This window comes from Aulonocara sp. 'chitande type north' Nkhata Bay, linkage group LG12, assembly GCF_057382095.1.
Source record: "Aulonocara sp. 'chitande type north' Nkhata Bay isolate Kocher_YH1m ecotype deep benthic linkage group LG12, A_spYH_male_GT1.1, whole genome shotgun sequence".
In the NCBI taxonomy this organism is placed as follows: domain Eukaryota; kingdom Metazoa; phylum Chordata; class Actinopteri; order Cichliformes; family Cichlidae; genus Aulonocara; species Aulonocara sp. 'chitande type north' Nkhata Bay.
Genome location: NC_141355.1, coordinates 22610558 through 22628377, shown reverse-complemented (window position 1 = coordinate 22628377; position 17820 = coordinate 22610558). Strand labels below are relative to the sequence as shown.

Here is a 17820-nt window from a genome sequence, read left to right as displayed (position 1 = left end):
CCAACCTACAAGAATCTGTTGAGCTGATCTGTAAAACGTTTCCTCTCATACAGCTCAGCCCATACAACTACGAGAGAATAGAAGTGGTGCTGAAGATCATACAGGCTGCAGATGAGAACGTGACCAGCCTCTCTGTGGGTCAGGTAAAAACCAAACACACTGGCATATTCAAGCCTATGTAGTTCACTGTGTTCAAAATGAAATGTTGGGACTTGAAACATTTGACTTTAAACCCACAGGCGATGGGTCTCCTGCAGCATCTGAAGTCCTACACGCGAGTCTCTCCTCCCACAGACGTGGAGAACACGCATCTTCTCGAAACCGGTCTGCTGCCAAACTCCCTTTCCAGCAGCAGACTTCCCTTCCACCTACTTATGCAGACCAAGCATTACTGGAAGATTATCTGTAAGTTAACCACTGTTATCTTTTCACACCTCAGTATTAATGCTCATAAACTTATCTTCATCACATCTGCAGTGGTAGAAAGTTGTTATAATGTAGGTGTTGTCTAAAAGGAAGTAATTTCAGCACTTCTCCTGAACTGTGAACATGTTTGCACACTGGCATCTATTACTTTTAAAATAATAATTATCATAGACCAGAAGCAAAAAGCTCCATTTGTGGTCAGTATTTACTTTTAAGGGTATTGTATTGTAAGTGGACATCAATAACTTAAGCTTATTATATAATATTACAATACAGTATATTTCTAACTAACTAGGTAGCTCATTCTCTTTAATCATAGTTTTAAAGACATTTTATTAAGGTTTGACCTTATTTGACCTGGAAGAACAGGCCAGAGGTCAAAAGTGAAACACACCAAAAATTTAAGAATTATAGTTCAAAGGCTTTGGTTGACTTAAGCCAATTTTTAATGGATTGTTAACATGACCCCACTCTACACTCCAACAAAGTTTTTATCATTTTTCATTAAAAGCCTTTTGAGTTACAGACAGAAGTATACTGGTAGAGTTGATGAGATGGTTTAAAACTGATGAAGTTAAAATATTCTTCTTTGTTTAGGTCCTGAGCTCAGCGAGGAGACCTTCCCCACACTTCTGCTGATTAGCAAACTCATGAAGGTAAAGCCACGCTAATCTAAACCACGGCCTTAGTCTGTTTAATCACAGAAAATATTCTTTTATTCATAAAATGAGGTAATTTAGGCTGTTAAAACCATCCTGTTGCTCCACAGGTGAGCCTTGACAAGCTCTACATGTCAGCAGCAAACCATGTCTTTGAGAAGAAAATGAAGCCGTTAATCTTAGAGCAAAGGAAAATGGGTCAGGGGCATTGTCAAAACAAGGAGACTTTCAAGGTGGCGAAGACTATGATGAAGTACATCAAATGTATCCAAAGCCCGGAGTGGGCTGCTGCCACGGCCCACAAGATAACCCAGGAGCTTCCGCCAGGTTTGAGCTGCACGTTTGACTCTACGCTGGACTGTGAGGGGTGTTTGTATAGATGCACTTAGCTGTTTCCTCTTCTCTACAGGCTATGAGAAGACACAGTCACTCAGGTTCTGTTTGGCACTTGGAGACACTTGGTTAAAGGATCCACACCTTGATGTCAGTCTTTGAATTGTTCACATTCTGAAATGTCTCAAATGCCCATCTAAAAAGTTTTTTACACATTAGTTGATGATATTTTTTTTTTCCTCTCCTTCTCCTCCTCTGACCTCACACAGGAGGTAGCACGGGCCAGAGGAGACACCTTTCTGTCCAAGCTGAAGCTACAGTTTCAGCGCTCAGCCACTGAGAATACTTTAATATCCAGTCAGCTGAACAGCCCAGAGCTGATGAAGCTGTCTGGGCTGCCAGGCAGGCTCATAATGGCCCTGTACGAGCACAGCAGTGTGGAACAGCGTTACAAAGAGTCAGGAGGTCAGACGTATCCAGGTGAGCACACTTATCAACGCAGTAGGTAAATGAATGCTCGCTTTTTCCCTAAATATATAACCAGGTCTCTCTATTTCTCAGATATACATGGTGCAGTTAAAGAAATAGCCACAGTCAATAATGTGGATCTTCTAAAAATCCGTACCATGTTGTTAGAAAAATGGATCTGCAAGACGGGCCCGGCTGTGGTCAAGGTTTGTCAGTCGTAGCTTTATCTTATCTCTCTGCCTTTTTATTGTTTTGTGTGTTATCAGATTTGCTGCTGTGTGTTTAGTGCAACTAAACTTTTTTCTTTCTTCTTATTTAATTAGGATATTGGGTATAGTGACTGTGTCAGCAACATTGAGGAGGACCCAGACTTGATGAGGTAGCGCAGTCACTTTTTCCATTCTTACTACTTTTCTTTTTTCTTAATTATAATTCGTTAAAACGGGATAGTTTACCTTTGAGTTACAAAGGATGTTAGCAGTGACACTGCAGTGTGTCTTCTGCTCAGCTGTCAACTCTGCCCTCATAGGCAACCACAGATCGAGACCTCAAAGCTCACATGTACGACAGAGCAGCCGCAGACATGCAAGTGCAACCCTAAGATATCAGTTACTGTTTACAGAGTGCTTTCTTTCTTTCTTTCTTTCTTTCTTACAAAAGCCTTTAGCAGCGCCCACAGATGTTGCATGCATCTGCAGTATGAATGAAATAAAGATTTCTTGGTTGCTCTAAATTCTCTCTGGCTCTGTGTTGAGAACCCACTGGCGTAGTCATTCTACTCACTGTGTTTTTAATGCTTACAGGGTGGTGTACATGCTGGAGTCCTGCTCGATGCAAGATGCCGTCCGTCATCTGAGCCCTATCTTAACTGCAGAAACTTGGGTGCGTTTAAAGGGAAAAAAACAAAACAAAAGCAATAATGGGGGGAAAATCCAACTAAATCTGTGTTTGATTTCCCTTCTCTAGCCGCTTAGCACATCTGGGCCTCGTCTGACCTTCTGCCATCGGACTCGAGCGCTACTCTGTCTCGTCCGCCTCGCTGATGCACCCATTCTGGAGGCTCAGCTGCAAATCCCCATCACCAAAATCCCGTAAGAATCCATTAAAAGTTAAACGGTACCTGTATGGCCTGTAGGTCTATAGTAACTAATGTTTCTCTGGTTTCTATTCATATGCAGATATTACCTGAAGTGTTACATCTTTGTCTCACAACTGGAAGCATTAAACATCCCGTACACAGTTCAGTCCTTCCTCAGTAGTCCCAAAGAGGGTTTAGTTAAAGGGCTTTGGAAGAACCACAGTCATGAGCCTCAGGTACTTTCTCACAGACAACATTCAAATTATCCCAGCTTGTTTCCTCACTTTTACTTCATTGGGTTAGAAATGTCAGACACAAAACCGGAAGCACCTTTTATCCTTTCAGGCTGTGCGGTTGGTGGCAGACCTGTGCCTGGAGTACCAGATTTACGACCCTCAGCTGTGGAACAACCTGCTTCAGAAGCTGCTCGGCTTCAACCTGGTGAGAACGTGCATCACGCTTTTATTCAAAGACCCAAAAAACAAGTAGCGTAAAATGAGAGGGTTTTTTTTCTCCAGTACTTGGAAATATTTTCAAGCTGAAGATCCATAAATACATTATTCCTAAATAGAAGCTGGGTTGTGTTTCGGAAGTAACACCTGAATGTAAATATTTCTCTTCCTCAGATCAGCCACCTCCAGAAGGTATTGGAGGCAATAGTGGCTGTTCCGGCTTTGTGGGAGGTAATTCATCACTTTTATTTCACGAATTGAAAAAAGGCATTTTTTTCACTTGTAAAACCATTTTCTCTAAAGTGTCATAAACCATAAATGCCTAATGTCTTTACAGTAATGCAGCTCTGGAGTTGATGCTCAGACATTTGTGCAGAGCATCGGCTTTGGTTGTTTATGTGTGTGTTTATGTGTTTGTTGGAACGAAAGCAGTGGCATTGCATTTGGTAGAGCACGGTTTAACCACTGCACCACAGGATGTCCGGTGCCAGAAATAACTTTCCAGTTTGACAACGAGTAATTATTTTATTTGTGCTCCGCAGATTTCAAGTTTCTCACGGACCTGGAGGAGCATGATACTGGCACCTTTTGTCTCAGGTACGACGCAAATGACTGAAATTTGCTTGTCTTGGTGCTCGTTGATGTTCAGATATCCACTTTCTTCATATTGGAAGCTTTAGCCCCAAACTTGTTCACCCTGCAGGCTTAAGACTTGTACAAACAAGTTACATGTGTCTTGTTCCTCTTTCATTGGCAAGTAAAAGATGAAAAATTACTTTATGTTGAAATGTTTTGGCAAGAGTGGTGCAACTTTAGGCTTTGTGTATAGTTACAGCAATGCAACCCAATAACAGAAAGGCATGTATGAGGTAGGACTGCCCATCATGAGCTGTGGTCAGTAAAAGACTGGGTTAATAACTCTACCTTATGAGCCACAGCTTCCCCTTGAAAAGTCAGAATAATGAGACTCGTGAGTAAGGGCTTTAATGCAGGTTCATAAAAATAAAAAAAACCGAAGAAGAAAAGTAGGAGCTGAAGTTTATTTTGCTGCTTTAAACGTTTTCGAGAAGTCTTTCTCTTAAGCCTTTCAGCATCAGAATTTCGAAACCACCCATAAGCAATTCCCCAAAACCAAGACAGGCTTGATCAGATCTAACAACAAATAATGCTGTGTACGCCACTTCATACAAGTGAGCTGTTTCTGAGGCAAAGCTGATAATGGGGTGTACTAAAATAAGTATAAGGGCAAAAGAAATTATATATGCAACAGTGATTTTTTTTTTTTTTAAAGAAAGAAAAAAAACTTGGATTAACTTAAAGAAGAGAAACATGTCAGCTCTCTAAGAGAGTAGTGCAAATTACATTGAGAAATAACAGGTTTAGGCAAATCTGAGAAACAGCTGCAAGAATAATACAGACTTATGTGAGTTGAATCTGACAGATGTGCTCATCTGTACAGTACTACTGTTTTATAGAGGATGGTAGGGATGATTACCTGAAGCAGGGTCAGTGCAGATCATTAATGTGGACATGACGGTATGCTGTCACTGAGTATAAGTTCCCTGATAGTAACTTCACTAGCTAACTGCTTCCTATGAAGCCTTTTAAAGTTGATGATGCATGTGTGCTCTTCTCTGTTCAGCTCTTCTTTTAAATGCAGTTGTTTGTTTGTTTGTTCTTATTTTTTGGCACCAGCTTCTGTTCCTCTGAGTCCAGATCAGCAGGCGATGCTCTACAGGACATTTGTTCTCCTCCTCAAGTATGCCTCACTCACATTCAGCTATAACCACCAAACTGATTCTTTCATGGACTTCTTGTGTTTGAATAGGGCAGCATACTGTGCGTACACTCTTTATTAATTTAAAAGCAAAAATAAATCTTGATACAACTTTTTCAATCAGGACTTGAAAACTCTGGCTGTGCTACAAAAACAAAAGAGGCCTTGCACGTAGATAAAGATGCAAATACTCGATAAGACTATATAAAGTGTTCACACTTAAAATATACTGGTCAGCAAGTGTTTTTAAATAGGCATTATACATCAACTATAATAGAAGCTCAAACAAGAGATCTAAAATGAGGTATGACCTCCTGTGGACACGATGCATGCTGTTGTGCATCTGTGCATTGATGGTACAAGTGTTGAAGAATTGCTCTTCCATACTGGTTGAGTACAGTCAATGAATAGTCACCGGTTGTGCCTGCCTTGAAAAAATTGTATGTTCAGTAGGTGGCATATTAGAAATAAGTAAGCTAGGGATATGTCAGGATATGCTCCTGATCCACAAAGACCTGTCCTGTGTGGACAGGTATTGTCTTGCTAAAACAGGATGTGGTGCTGCTGCAAGAATGGTACAAGTACTGGTTGGAGCACCTCATCCCGGTGCCTCAGTGCAGTCAGATTTCTTCTGAGAACGATCAGGAAATGCAAGGCTGCTGCAGCAGATGCATGCAGGCATCCAGGGTGCCAGTAACTCAGTCAGCTTCAGTCAGCTGTGGCACCAATGATCTTATACATGCTTGGGGTTTTGTTTGTTTGTTTGTTTTAGCTTTTTTGGTGTTCTGAGACAAGTGGCTTAAAAATGCAGTAAACTGAACCCGTGTGTAGTTCATTTGTGTTCAATAAATAGATTTCCAATGCCATCACTGACTAAAACCAGTCAGAACCAGGAATTGGGGCACATCTGTATGCTGTGTTTTCACATCAGCAGCCATGATTTGATTCAGAAGAACAACAGTTTCATGACACATGACATCATCACAGTGAATGAGTGTAAAAGGCTGTGTTTTGTTCTTAATGCAGTGATGTAGGTCTAAACTGCAATATCATGTACTTGTATATATGTTTTTCTCAGTTTAGATAAGATATTAATAATGAAAGTTGATATTGAATGTAGGTGGATTGTTTTGAGTCAGCAGTTAATGAGGTCACTGCCTGTTCTGCCCTTTGTGTGGTCTTTTGCCCTTTGAGGGCATCCACACACAATAACAACAGGTGCACTACAGGGTCCGACAATGAGACAGCCTCCAAAAGGGAATGGTTTTATAGGTGGAGTCCACTGACATTTTTCCCTTATTTTTTCTGACTGGTTTTTCATTTGGTGTCAGCGTCACTACTGGAAACATGAGGTGATACCTGGTCCTTGCAGAGAGAGTGCACAGGTAGTCTAACAACAGTCTCAAGAGCATGGAGATTCTAAGAGAGAGAGAGTTAATCTAGAAGAGCTGGACAGAATACCAGAACTGGCAGGTCCACCACTAGTGCACTGTGCTTTTCAAAGATGAGACCAGCTTCACCCTGTGGACATGAGACGCATGTGAAAATGTCAGGAGCAGCGGTGGAGAACGTTATGCTGCGCATTATGATATTTTCAGGCATGCATTCAGGCTTGTGGGGGCCATACAAACTACTGAGTGCCATTCTGAGTTGCTGCAGTGAAATCTTTGAAAACTGGACTAACTTGCTGCATCTTTTTTTATTGATTTTTTTTACTTTGATTTTCAGGGTCTCTTTGAATGTGGCATTCTGCCTATTCTAACATATTACCTAGTCCATTTCAGACAGATAGATGGATGGATGTCCAGCATAATTCCTTCCCCATTGTGTTTTCTAAGTGTTCGTTTAATATTTTGGACAGTTTATAAACACACTACTTCCGTCTGATTCATTTCTGAATTAGTATTAGACCTGAGTAATGCTTCATCTAATCTTCACCTTAACTCCTAATGTCTCGCCATTGCTTTTCCCTCCCGAGGTGCCCATTTCTGTTGAATCTGGATTTGATCGGAATTGCCAATCGCTTTGCACAGTTCAATCTGCCAGCCTTCGCCCTGGGAACGCTCCTTCTAATTCCCTGTGCTAGTAAGAAGGAGCAGCAGGTCCAGGTCAGTGCATCCATTTAAATACATGTGAGAAGTAAACGTGTAGTTTAGGCTCTGACTCTTTTTTTTGTTGTTGTTTGCAGGGTTTCCTGTCTGTCTGCAACCCGCTCGCCGTGCTCGAGCAGGTGGACGAGCTTATGAACACCGGGGAACTCGCTGGTATTCCTTCACAGGTTAGATGTGACGTCTTTCCACTGCTTACAGATTTAACTGCCTTTAACACTTGTTACCACATTTTACTTTCATTTAGAAATGTCCACTTCAGCTACATTGTCATTTCATTTAATCTTTCTTTGTTTCTAAATATATTTTAAAAATAGAATTCTTTTTATTTTTTAGACATTAATATTTCTGAGTATCAGCACACTCCTTAAAACTGTTAAACAGGAAGTCTGATCAGCTGATAAGATGGTGTGAAATTATGAAAGATATTTTTTTGTTTGTCGGAAAAACAGTGTTGCTAACCAAACACAGAAATAAACCCAATCTTCACGTGAGCAGATTTGCTGTTTTGTAGCATCTGATGAAATGAAATTCATCTGCATTCTTCATTGTGATTCTCATATAAACAAAATTATAGAGTATATTATGTTATATATTTAATGTCTTATACTACATGACTTAATTTTCTTAATGATCCATCAGGTCAGGGAGACTGTGTTAACTTTCATCAGCCAGAATGGACAGCATCAGAAACTGCTGAAGACGAAACACTTCAGCCATCTGAAGCAGCTCATAGTGTCGAGTGGGCAGCCTAACCAAGTGAAAGATTTGGTGGACTATCTGATCAGCCAGAACTGGTGAGATTCACACCGCTCAACCTTTCATAGGAAAGCAACAAAAACGTTTCTATAGAGATGGTTTAAAAACATCAACAATAAACTGATGCATAGTGCTGTGATCTAAAAAGTCTAAAACCTGATGTAATCATCCATACAAGGATATAAAGAGCGGGTACCTGTCCTTCCAACCCTCATATAAATGGAAGGAGACTAACAATGATCTACATGTGCCTATGATATCTATGAGCTGTGATCTAAAGCTTTCATTATTATACACATAAAAATCCAGTCTATAACCACGCACTGAGACGCCTCCTCTGCATTGATCTGTAATGGCCAGATCCCCAATCTGCAATTTCACCATGGGCCTCAGACTTGCACAGGAAAAAAAACATCAGCTTTTTAAAACAGGAAGTTATTGGGATACAGTACCACACAGTCGTGTGAAAAACGAGCACACCACCTTCTTTCAAGTCTAAGAGTTTACGCATCAGTGCACAATTTTTAAATTATCTGGTCGTTCCCAGGTTCTAAAATTATTTAGATACAATGTTAGATGAACAACAACACAACATAATTACGCTAGTTCATCATTTATTGAGAAAAAAGAAAACACAGACGCTGCATGTGAAAACTAACTACACCCCGTGATTCTGTTTGCTTGTACCTTTATCTGAACATTGAGTTTGGTTTTAGATAAGAAGATAAGATAAGATAAAACTTTATTAATCCCTCGGGTGGGTTTCTCTGGGAAATTCGGTTTCCAAAAGCACAGCACCAACAGAAGTTAGAGAGTTACAGAATATTATATATATACACACACACACACACACATATAAATACAGAGACATATATAAATAAAATATACAAAGGGGATGAATAGAATAAATAGGAATAAAAATAAAAATACAAGTGAATTGCACATTTTTTAATTCAGTTTATTGAGGTTTGCAGATGTTCTGTCTTAAGATCTGACCACAGCATTTAAATCAGGATGAGGTCTGCTCTTTAACCGGATCAGTGCAAAATCTTGGTGTTTTTCTATTTCAACCATTCAGCGTAGATTTGTTGCAGTGCTTGGGATCATTGGGCCTCATTTACTCATTCACAGTGCATATGTACAAAATCTGTGATTTATCAATATTTTTGTATTTTAGGAACAAATTTAGTTTAGGTCAGTTCCTCTGACCAAACATACGTACAACAAACACCTGGCTGCCTTATGAATTTGAACACAAATCTGTAAAATGAGTAAGGCTGCTACTACTACTACTACTACTACTACTACTACTACTACTAACAATCATTAGCAATTATCATTGAATTTTGGTTTTTATTCATAGCTTTCTAAAACGCATTAAGCCACAAAATGCTCAGGACTACAAAAAAGGCACGTGAAGAAAACAAAATACTATCGCCAAGGGGAAGCACAGCCACCCTTTGGTGGAAGCTTATTTGTGCATCCGATTCTTTCAGTCACTACCCGAAGCTCGCGAGGTTCTCGTGTGGGGCTGATGGATCACATGGTTCCTCGGCCTCCACCTGTTTTAATCTTTTTATTCCTTGTGGTATTTTGTTTTTATGTCAACTTTGATTCCAAACTTTGGTGCACAGGGAATCTCTCAGGAGAAATTATATTCTGTTATTTCAGGCCTGCGTGCTTATTTTATTTATTATTTTTGAAACTTCTTTGGTCTCTTCTGGCTTCCTCTTTCAGCATCCAGACACTGTTATTTAATTTTATATGGTCAGACTTTCTTCTTGTTTCTTGCCTCAGAGGTGCAGGATTCTGTCTTATAACATCGTCACCACTTTCTCTTCACTTGGAGCTAAGTGTGTTCACTTATGTTGAGAAGCCATGGCGGGGAAGTGCGCAGATAATAGGCAAATTATATGGGGCTCCCACAAGGCTGCTGGTTTTGAACTATTCTGATTTACTAACATACCCACAGTGGTGAGAATAAAATAGGCCAGTTTGCAGGTTTCTGAATCTGACTGTAATTTTGCATGCAAACTAATTTGTTGCGCATGATAAAAACATTTCCACCCAAATATTAGTAAATGAGGCCCATTATTCTGGCTTCAGCTGTTGTGACTCTAGAATACTTTGATATACTAAGTTAATGGTGAATCCTGAATACTCCTGACCTGCAAACTGCCAAAACATCTGCTTTCATAGAGGTGCTGATATCTGCTGATGGTCATTTAATCAAATGCTTTTGATTAGCAGCACCTGGCTGCTACTTAGCCTCTCAATTGAAATGAAAGCAGGTTTTCACACACTGCATTTTGGCTCAGTTTGTTCATTTTTTTTATTTATTTTTTTAATTTTGTCTTCATATCTCAAACCTTTTAACTGGAAGAGGTTGTCATAGACTGGCTGTTATTTAAAAACGCTAGCTCTTACTGTTACTCTTACTTACTCTTAATGTTATCCTACAGTCTCAGGTTGTAGCTCGAAATTCAGATTTTTGCTTCCAGTTCAGTTTAAATGCTCGCACTTAGAACTGTGTTAGAAACAGATGTCTTAAACCGGTTAAAGTTGCATGACTTTAGTTGTCTGTGCTCTTCAATCTTCCCTGCAGCCATGATGATGCTGAATCACTCGCTCGTGAGTACATGAAACACAGAGAGCGTCAGCGAGGGAAAACCCTGACAAATGGCTCGTTGTCATCCAGCTGCCTGAAGGTAACTGAAGCCGATATCTTGGGCCGAGTTTAGTGGAACGTAAAGGCTACACATGTTTGATGTGAAGTAGAAGTTTCTTTTTATTAGCTAAAAGCACTTCACCTGTGTGCATTAATGATTTCATTTGTTTTTCAGGACTTTCTTAACATGCAACACGGAGTATTGAGATGAACCAGCACTGTTGCTTCAGCCGTGTTTATATAATCCTCCTTGGTCTGCTTTAGGCTGAGATGCAGTATTTGCACTTCACATTTATCTTTCAGCTGTAATATTTGAATAAACTATTCATTTATGAAAACTGTGGAGATGAGCTATTTAGAAGCAGCAGATCACATGTCAACTTTTATTTTCCACTGTAACTCCAAGTTTGTTTCCTAGGATGTGTATTGAGTTTAACTGTTGATTTTCATTGCACAGCCACACTTTGTACAATATTTTGAAGCTAAAGTACTGTCGCACATCGGTTCTAAAAGAAAGAGGAGCAGTAATCCTAATAAATGATGTACACTGTGTTGCCAAAAGTATCAGCTCATCTGCCGTCACACACATTAAGGAACAAACCAATCTTACTTCATGGAATTTTATACGATGTTGGCCGAACCTTTGCAGCTATAACTTCAACTCTTCTGAAAAGGCTTTGTAAAAGATTTAGAGGTGTTTATGGGATTTATGGGAGTCAAGTTCTTCCACACCAAACTCGGTCATCCAGCTCCCACAGGGCGAGAGGCAGGGTTCACCCTGAACAGGTCACCAATCTGACGCAGGGCTAAGACAACCATTTGCACCGATGGGCAGTTTAGAATCTAACCCCACTAACTGCATGTCTTTGGACTGTGGGAGGAAGCCGGAGTACTCAGAGAGAAAATATGAACTCCACCCAGAAAGGTCCCGACCAGATGGTGGTTTCGAACGCGGGACCTACTTGCTGTGCTCACATTTTCCTAAAGTTATTTCTGTTTTCTTTTTAAATACTTGTTACTTTCACATTTATATGAAACAGCTTCCTTATCTCAGTCGTACTTCTTTGGTTCATCAACTTTTTTTTAAACACTGGTCTTGTTTCTGATGGACTACTTCCCGTCACTCGCTGTTAGAAGTGACTGTGTGATATTTGAGAGGAAGTGTGCACTCACAGTGAGACCGATCCGAGCTGAACTTTATCCATTCTGAATTTTTCAAAAGATTTATACATTTTGGTCCTCCAGTTTTTTCTTCTCCTTTGCAGCTGTCACTCATTCAAGTGTGCAGAGATTATGTATCACGTTTGCCCATCAAGAACGCTCAGCAAGTTTACTTGTTAGTGGTTTAGCCACACATGGTGTGCCCTTAAATGGACTTATAAAGCTCATCTGTTCCCAGAGAGGAGCGCATTAAATTAATGTCACGAGACTTCCTTTTCAAACTCACTTGCCTCATGGGAAACGGAAGACTTTGTATTCTCTGCGTGGCTTTGTGTTAAAATGATGGTTTCATTTTCATCTAAAATGGCCATTATGTGAAACTGGTGTCCAGATTTAGTCCGGTCCTTGTTCAAGGAACCTAACTCAAGGTATGAATCAGTGTTGCCCTAGCATTATAGACAACTTGCCAAAGAACCATGTTTAAATTGTATCTTTTGGGACTTTGTTACTAGAAGCAAAAACTAAGAATTTGTTCCTATTTTTTCAGTTTAATCAAAGAAAGGTCAATATACTAACACAGTTTGACAGACTCCCTTGTCTAAGAAAGACCAGACTGTGCTTCAATAAATCGGTGGATGCATTTTTCTGCAAAAAATTTTTTTTTAAATTGAGGGGTGGATCAAGACTTTTGCATAGTGTTCTACAGATTGTGTTCATGTATGCAAAAAGGTCTGAGAAATATGAGATTAAATATGTGTTTATACACTCAAACTGTTGCCCCTCAGAAAACATTATATAAAGATATATAAACCAATGCATGTTTTTAAATGCAATTTGTATCATTTATGTGTTTTCAATGATTCAAGGACTTGTTTAAGCTGCACAAGAACCATAATTTTAGCTGCGTGTGAATTAAATGAGAAGAAATGGCTTGTTTCTCAGAATGGACAGATCAAGTGTCATAAAGTTATATTTATAAACTCGATTCACAGAAACCAAAGTGTCTGAATCATCTTTGCTGAACTAGGCCATCAGATATTGTACTTCCCCAACTTTAGCTGCAGTTGTGAAACTGCAGTTGTGAGTTGGTTAAAATAGTTTCATGTAAGAAAAACAAGACCCAATAGAGTGCCGAATACCAGGAAAACAAATTAATGCACCAAACAGATTTGATAATATACATGTGAAAGATTTTTCTCTAAGGGTTGTGCTCATTGCTTAAAATCTCTTAAGGAACAATCAGGCTTTCATTAAATCCATTGTTTCCTAATTCAAGAGATGATACAGAACCTGAGTGTGTCTCTATCTGGGAGAGCGCATGGAGATTTAGAAAAACGGTGTAGATGGAGCACACATCTGTCTTCTCCTTCGTATCAAGTATTTGTGTGATAGGTCTGGATTTTATATATCATCTGCCATATCTGCATGTCCTGAAAGATTATTCCTAAAGAAGTTATCATTACATCATACTGATATTGCTGTTGCAGCTGCACACTGATATGTTGTTTAGCACTGTTACCTGACGACAAGGAGGTCCTGGGTTCAAACCCACCACTTGCGTGGTGTTTGCATTTTCTCTCGGTATACACCATCTTTGTGCAACAGTCCAAACATCGTTTTTTGATTGATAAACTTACTTTAGTGGGTTTAGGTCAACTCTAAATTACAAAGGGGTGTCAATGTGAGTGTGAACAGCTGACTCTCTTTGTTAGAGAGTCAGCTGTTCACAGACTGTGACAGACTGGCAAGCGGTCCAGGGTGTACCCTCCTTCTACCCCAGCCACCTAAAAGCAGCTATAAACTCCAGTGCCTGTTGTTTTACAGGGAGATATTTTTGAGCCATCTTAACCAGGAGGAGTGTGCTTCATATTGTACTGCTGCAATGCCAGCAGTTTCATTATGATCCCTTCATCGCCCACTTCTGAAAGATTCCAAGAAAACAGGCAACATCTCAGTGTTGACAATAAACTTATATTTATTATCATACGTTCATACAGCATTGGCAAAAGACAAAGAATACATATTCATACAGTTTTGTTGTTTTTATTCAAAGTTGCCTTAATATATATCCATATTTTTAACTCATGTATAAAAGCTTTTATACATTATGTATATATGCAGTATGTTTCTCATTATTATAGTTTTCACATGACAAAAGAAAGAAATCTTATTCAGATGAGGTTATAAATGTCCTTATTTCACATAATCTTTGTTTAATTCACACGTCTTAACGTGTACATGTTTTGGAAGACAAATACATTTAGAAAAGTGCAGTCAGCATTGGTGTGATAGCTTCTAAGCAAGTGATGTGCTGGGGAAAAAAAAGAAAAAAGCTTTTCACTGATGAAAAGTTTAATCACTCAGTTCGGAGGATTTCTGTGCCAGTGTGTAGCTTATTATTTCAAAGTGTGAGTGAGACTGCTTTAGCTAGAAACGGCTCTATAGAAGACACAGCTGCATCGTTTTTTGACTTTTAGAGGTTTTTACTCCATAATTGCCATGTTTTGAAAATGCAATTAATAGTAAATATGAAATAGCTTTAGCACTTACAGCTTAATGATGGAATCGATAAACTTACTTTAAATTGAACCTTTAGCTATGAAGCTGCTTGTTATACCTCCTCAGTTTAGTGATCACAGTTGGCTGATCGACTGGGAGCCCGTTTCCCGGGTTTTCTTCTCTGTACTCTCAGCATTTTCTGTTTCAGGCAGATGAAGAGCCTTCCTGCAGATGCTCTTAAAGACGGGGCTGGAGAAGTAGTAGACCACAGGATCCAAAACGCTGTTGAGGTAGGTCAGGCTAATGGTGATGTAAAATACAATGGTAAGGTTTTCCATTTCAGAACACATGTTAGAGGAACCGGCTAATTTATAGGACTTGATCCAGATCACCAGCTGTGTGAAGTTGCTTGGGAGGAAGCAAATGATGAAGAGCACTACCACGACTATGATGAAGTACAAGGCCTTCTTGATCTTGGCATGCTGGGCCAACTGCCTCCCTTTCAGGTTGCGAACGATGCAGAATGTGCAGTAGAGGATGACCAGCAGAGGCATGTAGAAGGAAAACAGAAATGCAAACTTATGCCAGGAAAGATTACCCTTGGTCTTGGTGTCAATCATGAAGCTCTCACAGTACGTTGTGTTGATGTGTGACAAAGAGAAGACATGAGCAGTCATTGAAGTGGTGATCAACCACAGCCCGAGTGCTCCGATTATGGCTTTAGAGACGCTCAGAGAGTTGATGGGATGGTGGGGATGCACCACACGCATGTACCTGTCCACAGCGATGGCCATCAGGAAGAAGGTGCTTCCGCTGCGATTCAGGGCCAGCATGAAGAGGCAGATGTTACAGAGGGCGTTTCCAAACTTCCATTTGATCCCGGCGAAATAGTAGCTGGCACGGAGAGGTAAAACAATATTGAGCAGAAAATCAGCCATTGCCAGGTTAAAGAGCAACACTGTGCTGCTTTTCCAGGGCCTCAGGTGGAAGCAGAAGATCCACAGAGCCAAACCATTACCAAGAACTCCCAGGACAAACTCTGTCATCAGCAGAGGAGGGAGGACATTGATCAGCAGAGTGCCATTGAAGCTGCAACGCATCGTGAGCTACGTGCCTCTTTGATGTCTTCACAAAAAGAAACGACTCCTTTGGAGCTGCCCGTACTCTTTAAAGGGAAATGCAAATGCAAAAAAAGTGTGATTATGTGGTTCAGCCTTTACCCGGAAGCCTGAGGCTTCTGCTTTTTTTTTTTTTTTTTTTTTTAGGTGTTAACAAGCAATTAGTTGTCTGTCTTGGTGGTGTTAAATTTCTGTAGAAATAAAGAAATAAAAATAAAGGTGATAACAAAAAAATCACTTTTACACATCTCTGCATGCAGAAATATTTTCAGCTGTTTATCCTTGGAGTTTTATAAACCTTATGTTGTCACACTGCATGGCTGCACAGTTAAAACTGTCCTACTCAATCAAATCTCTGAGCACATAAGCAGGAACTCATGCCTGTGATGAAGCACTCCTCACATCTTTACCTCAGTCCACACAGGGCCTTTCATGGAGAACTGAAGAATCTCTCTTTCATAGATAACTATTTCACACTCCACTAAGAAGCTTTTCTCATGAATCACAAAGACTAGATAATGATCTGTGTTGGTTTTTATTGTGCACTCTCTATGTACAGGAAGTTTAGCATTTATTTTATTATCCTAATAATATAATAATAAGCAAGTTCTTATTCTGGGACAATCACCCACTGCTGTGCAGCTAGCGTGAGAAAGTTCAGCAATTATAAAAAGCCACATTGTACCGCATTGGTTTTATTTACCACGTGCCAAAAAAATTTTACACAAAGGCTTCACTTTGTTGCATGCATTGTGGAGAAGTGTTTAACCTGCATCTGCTGCATCACCTTTTTCATGAAGCTACCTAACACCAGGTAGTACGTGCCAAATAAGATTAGACCAGAAAAAAAAACAAAGGCGATCTGCAAAGTCAAATATGAGAAAAACTGTCTGCATCCAGCTGCGACGCATTAAACTGACCGCTAACAGCGTCCACCTGTACACGCAGAAAGATACTTGTTTTTAATTGGCTATCATCCATTCTCTGATGCTTTGTTGTAAATGAATTCAGTACTTACGTCTTGTACATATTGTATAATAATATTTAAGTCCTTAATGAAACAGAATCTGAGAAATGTCCGAAAGGTTTCAGATCTTTTTATTTTCACAGAGGTTCAGTACTGGAATGAGCCACGGTGGCGTAGTGAAGTACTGAAGCCCACGTTTATTGATTCATGAAGCGAAACTATATAAATATCATCTGAGGGGACAACGTGTCAGATGATGTTCTGCACATCCTGGACAGAGTTGGGGTTTTTTGTGTTTTTTTTTCAAAAGGCGGAGGTGTATCTGTCTCTTCCTCACTATGAATACTTAAACAAATTGTGTCATTTAGCACCTTTCAGATAAAACTTTACTGCTGGACACATTTTGCATAATGAAGCTGCATCACTGAGGAGGGTAACTGTGCAAAAGGTCACAGAGTGGAGCATTTTATTTCATATATAAGTTTTGAGCCGTGTCTCATGTCCTTTATAGTTTGCTCCAAAAACTGGAAAATGGGTCAGTGACTGGCTGAGACATGCCCACACATAGACGGAAATACAGCACATAAGTCAAAAATAGAGTTTGTTGGTTTGACCATTTTTATTCTTCAATAAAAAGAACTCTCTTAGGTAAGCTTTCTCGTCATTTCTTGAAATAGTCTTCAGGAATAGTTCTCCGGGCTCCGAGAAGTGGAAATACAAATATGGGAGAAACTGAGCTGTAACAACTTCCAGCTGTACACACAGAGAAAAAATGGCCTTTGTCTTCCGATCATTCATTTTCTGATGCTTTCTTGTCAGTGAATTATGAGCCATTTGTTTCTTTGTGTGCGTTTCTTTTTTACTCGCTACATGATTACACACCTCTCTACATTTAATCATTAGTTATTATTAATCTCTTGCTCTCTTCCACAGTGTGTCTTTATCCTGTCTTCCTCCCCTCATCCCAACCAGTCGCAGCAGATGGCCAAGAGACAGCAGGCGGTTTAACAATATTTTATTAGTTAGGCTTAGGCTTGGAACTGTGGCAAGGACAAAAGCAATGAAACAAACTGGCAGTGAATGAACATCAGGGTGAGGCTTAAATTACTTTGGCTTGATTGCCTGCAATCGGCTCCAGGTGCGCAGGAACTGGAGGAGGTGGTCCTCCCCAGGGGCGGATCCCAGGTAGGCTCAGGAGCCTAATGGAAATTTCAGCCAACCACTGCGGACCATGACAATTGGGACCTGATAAATGTAAAAACAAAGAATTACCTGATTTTTTTTCAAAAATAACAGTGGCACTACAACGTCCTCATAAGTAGATGTCACGCCCTTGTAGAGCAAAAT

General features: G+C 39.9%; 2 protein-coding genes across 3 annotated transcripts in view; one reads left to right on the top strand and one right to left on the bottom strand.

The window, feature by feature from the left end:
• The window catches only part of kntc1 (kinetochore associated 1), a 28932-nt gene extending 17643 nt beyond the window's left edge, over positions 1 to 11289 (top strand). For both annotated transcript variants that reach the window (XM_086314424.1, XM_086314423.1), the window contains exons 43-62: positions 54 to 143; positions 240 to 405; positions 1024 to 1082; positions 1196 to 1412; positions 1495 to 1568; positions 1688 to 1898; positions 1980 to 2092; positions 2210 to 2265; positions 2690 to 2768; positions 2853 to 2977; positions 3065 to 3200; positions 3310 to 3405; positions 3591 to 3647; positions 3959 to 4013; positions 5112 to 5175; positions 7172 to 7301; positions 7382 to 7471; positions 7944 to 8098; positions 10666 to 10768; positions 10904 to 11289. In XM_086314424.1, coding sequence (XP_086170550.1) covers positions 54 to 143; positions 240 to 405; positions 1024 to 1082; positions 1196 to 1412; positions 1495 to 1568; positions 1688 to 1898; positions 1980 to 2092; positions 2210 to 2265; positions 2690 to 2768; positions 2853 to 2977; positions 3065 to 3200; positions 3310 to 3405; positions 3591 to 3647; positions 3959 to 4013; positions 5112 to 5175; positions 7172 to 7301; positions 7382 to 7471; positions 7944 to 8098; positions 10666 to 10768; positions 10904 to 10939 — 2112 coding nt within the window. In that variant the 3' untranslated portion in view covers positions 10940 to 11289. The remainder of the gene's footprint in view (positions 1 to 53; positions 144 to 239; positions 406 to 1023; positions 1083 to 1195; positions 1413 to 1494; positions 1569 to 1687; positions 1899 to 1979; positions 2093 to 2209; positions 2266 to 2689; positions 2769 to 2852; positions 2978 to 3064; positions 3201 to 3309; positions 3406 to 3590; positions 3648 to 3958; positions 4014 to 5111; positions 5176 to 7171; positions 7302 to 7381; positions 7472 to 7943; positions 8099 to 10665; positions 10769 to 10903) is intronic.
• Positions 11290 to 13877: 2588 nt separating this feature from the next.
• Positions 13878 to 15506, bottom strand: LOC147317458 (hydroxycarboxylic acid receptor 2-like). Its single transcript, XM_086312917.1, has one exon. The coding sequence runs from the start codon at positions 15486 to 15488 to the stop codon at positions 14523 to 14525; it is 966 nt and encodes a 321-aa protein (XP_086169043.1). The 5' UTR covers positions 15489 to 15506; the 3' UTR covers positions 13878 to 14522.
• Between the last annotated feature and the right edge of the window lie 2314 nt (positions 15507 to 17820).

Excerpts from the sequence above, each read along its gene's own strand:
- LOC147317458 (XM_086312917.1), bottom strand. The coding sequence starts at position 15,488 with ATGCGTTGCAGCTTCAATGGCACTCTGCTGATCAATGTCCTCCCTCCT.